The 3,874-nt window shown below is 39.3% G+C and overlaps 1 protein-coding gene across 2 annotated transcripts; it reads right to left on the bottom strand.

Moving 5' to 3' along the window:
* Positions 1 to 641: 641 nt before the first annotated feature.
* LOC106308022 (probable protein phosphatase 2C 4) lies at positions 642 to 3,059 on the bottom strand. 2 transcript variants are annotated; one of them, XM_013745135.1, is made up of 5 exons: positions 2,983 to 3,059; positions 1,657 to 2,876; positions 1,447 to 1,560; positions 1,090 to 1,354; positions 642 to 993 (listed from the first exon to the last, which is right to left on the bottom strand). In XM_013745135.1, exons 1-5 carry the CDS (start codon positions 2,996 to 2,998, stop codon positions 878 to 880), a joined length of 1,731 nt encoding a protein of 576 aa, XP_013600589.1. In that variant the 5' UTR covers positions 2,999 to 3,059; the 3' UTR covers positions 642 to 877. The 2 variants fall into 2 exon arrangements, with proteins under 2 accessions (XP_013600589.1, XP_013600588.1); XM_013745134.1 differs by having other exon boundaries at positions 1,657 to 3,055.
* Between the last annotated feature and the right edge of the window lie 815 nt (positions 3,060 to 3,874).

The raw sequence follows: 3,874 nt of genomic DNA, 5'->3' as shown, positions 1-3,874 counted from the left end.
AACTTTTTAAATTCTAGTTCCTAATATAATAAATTTAATTCATAAAAATATTGTAAAGCTGATATAAAGTATAATATATATAATTCTTTGCATATATGTGTATATATATATGCATATAACAGATCGAATTAGATATATGTTCCTAAAAATATTGGTATTTGTGATTTGCTTCTTTTTTGGATATTGTATTTTAGTATTTGATTTGTTTCGTAGAGTTACAGATATCTATATTTTTTTGTTCAAATCAAAACGGATAACGAATCGAATCAAAATTTATGAATATTTTGCTCAACTTTATCCGTAAACAATAAAAATAATATATATATAGTTTAGCTTTTGATTCGTTATCTATTTTTATTCGAACCTAAAAATCCAGAGTTTTATTGGAACCATGTACGTGAGTTTTATATTAAAAAAAAATCGCAAAGTACATAATGAACACATTTATGAATATAGTGTGAACATGTTAGCATATTTATTATCAAATTATTGTGAGATTGCGACGTGTCTATTATAGTGTGAATGCATTATTACAATGATTTTTTTTAATATATAAAGGATAAGTGAAATAAATGTTAGAAAAATTGAATAACTTCTCTTGAACCACAAACTGCTACTCAATACATATCTCATACTAACAATTAACCAACAACCTCTTTCAATTCCTTCATTTACTTCTTTCGTCACATACAGTTAGCAGTTGCAAGCAACTTAACAATTCAAAGAATCAAATCTTAGACCACTAATCTAAGACAACTATAATCTTCTGATCACCTATGAGTTGCCAAAACTTTTTTTTTTCTTTTTATTAACATTATACATCATTGAGAGACTACACCAATCTTCTTTGTGTATGTAAGCTGATTGGGACTTGTTTTTACACACAAGATCTCCACATTCTTCCTTCTAAAGAGATCACTACTATTGAAACGTCATCGTGGTACCGTCTCCGTTCTCCTTGTGGTATCTCCAGCAGTTCATGGAAATCTATACCTACAATTATTAAAACAATATCAATTAGGACAAAGTTGGTTAACTAAAACAGATGTTCGAACAGAAACACAATGTAAGAAACCTTCATCACCATACCAGCTTTCTTAGCAGCTCTGAACAGAAGCTCTTGGACAAGGTGCTGAGCTGGATCCCCTTCAGGCTGCAATGTGATGAAGAGCTCAACCTCTGAAACCGCTTCTTCGTTTGTGAAGTATTGGTAGAGACCATCCGATGATAGTATTAAAAACTGGTCCTTGGAGCCTAATCTATGATGGTAGAGAGACGGTAAGCAGTTGATGTATGGAGACTCCCCTTTGTAATCAATTTGGAACATCTCTAGAAGCGCATTGTTCCATTTAGGCTGCAAAATATAACATAACCAAAGCAATAAAATTTTGAGATCACCACTTAGCCAATCTCATGAACATAGAGATGATGAATAATAATTATTACCTGTTTTAGGAAACCAGCACCAAATGCTCTTGTCACCTTCAAGGAGCCTTTAACTCGTTCATTCGTCACCGCGCTAGCATCATCCGGATGCTCGTTTCTGATTCTTTCAATCTCCTAAAGAACCATAAAGAACATCACACAATCGATACCATTTTGAAACACCAAGATTTAGATGCATTGAGCAACGAATGCCATTGTTCGTTCATTTACCTCTTCTACATTTGTGCTGTGATCAACAGTGAGCTGAGAAGCTGATAAACCTGGATCTCCCTCACAACCTTTTATCATTGTTTCTTCGTTGATCCGTTCCAATCTCTGACCAAGCACAGCTCTACTATCGCCAACATTCATCACATAAACATCTTCACCTTTCATAAGCATCACCAGAACACAAGAACCCATCAAAGCTAGCTCAGGATTCTCCTCCAGCATCTTATCAGCAGTGTCTAGATACGCTTCTTCCGTCTTCCTCAAAGCTTCCGACAATGCATGTAGTACTTCGTTATGGTCCGTTAACCGATCCGACCCGGACCCGGTTCTATGTTTGATCTGTTCCTTTAATCGACGGTCAAGATCTTGCTTTTCCTGATCCCACTCACATCTCCACCGTCGCTCACAATGATTATGTGGACCGTTCCATAACAACAAGTCTTTGAGCTCCCGGTGAAGCGTAGGATAAAGATGAGAGAGAAGATAATCAGGCGCATCTGGACCGTTGAACCCGTCGTATATTCCCACGAACAGCCAACCGTGCTCCTCCGAAACGACGACGTGTACTCGATCCTCGCCGGCTTTTCCTTGGGCCCACTGAAGACTCTGGCTTTCCACCGAAACGTCATCGTTTGAAGTCCCTTCTTTAAGATTCTTCTCTGTCCTGATCGGAGCAACGACCGAGTTTTGCCGTCGAGAAACCGTCTTCGAGATTGCTCCACGGAGTATCCGAACCAAAGACCTTCTTTTCGACCCGACCCGTAACGCTAAACCATGAGAGAAGCTACGCTGGAAGTGATGATCGGAGCTCGGGTTATCAATCCCGTCCCCGTCGTCGTCAAGCGAGCCCGACATGAAACCTCTCTCGATGGGACCCGAAAGGAACCCTCTTTCGATCGGATCATCGCCGGAGCTTCTGGGGATGGGCTGGAGAGGGATAGAAGGAAACGACGTCGTGCTCTCGAACGCGGCTGCTCTGTCGACGTGGCCGTACGGGTCGTAGAGAGAAGTTGAGAGGGGAGTCGCGGTGTTGGCGCTGACGGAGGCGCCGGAGATTGTACGGAACACGGTGGTGGTGGTCTCTTCGAGCTCTGAGTGGACTTTTGAGGAAGTGGTTAGAGTTTGGTCGGGTCTGACGTAGCAGAAGGAGTGGCCTAGACCTTCGTCTAGAGGATCAGGAAGCTGAAAGGTTATGTCTTTTTGTCGGAAACGTTCTCTGCCTGTGAAACATGTGCTCAGTTTTGTCACTCCGTTACCCATCAAGAAAAGTTGCAATATAAAAAAGCTCAATTCAAAATATTCTAGGAAAATTTAAACTGTTATTACAATTGAAGTTGCTCATTCATTGCAGAGAAGAAAGAGAGAGATAGAGAGTTGACTTATGTGATAGATAAAATGATTTTAGTATATAAGTATCAGGGACGAATATATATAAAAAAAATATAAGAGATACTATTCGGGTTGTCTGAAAAATTTGAGAAGGAAAATAAAAGATTTTTTTTGTCAACAGAAGCAGATTAAAAAAAGTCTAACAAAGCAAGAAGCGTTGACTAAAGAGTCGTAAACTCGCGCTTACACGCGCTTGTTCTAGTGGCCGTATGAAGAGAAGTCGATGACGGAGTCTTTCCTCGTGTGTGTGAGCAAAGAAAGATCAAACACGTTTGTTTAGTTGAATTTTGTTCTTTTTTTGTACGATTTTCTCTTCATATGATATTTTAAATTATATTTGCATAGTAATCTTTTTTTTATCTAAATATTAATCCGAATTTTCAATAGTAATTTCACTTCCACACACATAACGTTTCTATACACATATAAACGAAAAAGAAACAGTAAATTGCAAAGGAAAACATGGCGAGTTATTTGAAAATACACGCCTCAGATCGTGCATGGGCTTACACGTGAACTTCCATTGCAAGTAAAATGCACGTATGAGACTTCCTTATGAGTCCTTACAAACTTAGCTGCGGAAAATTAGGAAAGGCTGATTCAGGAAAGTATCTTATGGGCTAAAAGACATTTGTATGCAACAAAACTCTACAAAGTCAAAAGAGCCACAAATTCACATTGCCATCGCCGTTGGATCATCGTGATATTGACGATCAGATGAGCTAAGAGACTACCACGTGCGAAACCACCACTGAGGCGTCGTGTTCTTCAATATCTCGTCAACTTGCATAATTCCTCTCCCCCCCCCCCCCCCCCCCCCCCCCCCCCC

Source organism: Brassica oleracea, chromosome C8 (assembly GCF_000695525.1).
Source record: "Brassica oleracea var. oleracea cultivar TO1000 chromosome C8, BOL, whole genome shotgun sequence".
NCBI lineage: Eukaryota > Viridiplantae > Streptophyta > Magnoliopsida > Brassicales > Brassicaceae > Brassica > Brassica oleracea.
This window is presented reverse-complemented; position numbering and strand designations above follow the sequence as displayed.

Coding starts and splice junctions, on each gene's coding strand:
- LOC106308022 (XM_013745134.1), bottom strand. CDS start 2,916: ATGGGTAACGGAGTGACAAAACTGAGCACATGTTTCACAGGCAGAGAA. Junction 1,355..1,446: donor GTGCTGGTTTCCTAAAACAG/GTAATAATTATT, acceptor TATATTTTGCAG/CCTAAATGGAACAATGCGCT. Junction 994..1,089: donor CAGAGCTGCTAAGAAAGCTG/GTATGGTGATGA, acceptor TAATAATTGTAG/GTATAGATTTCCATGAACTG.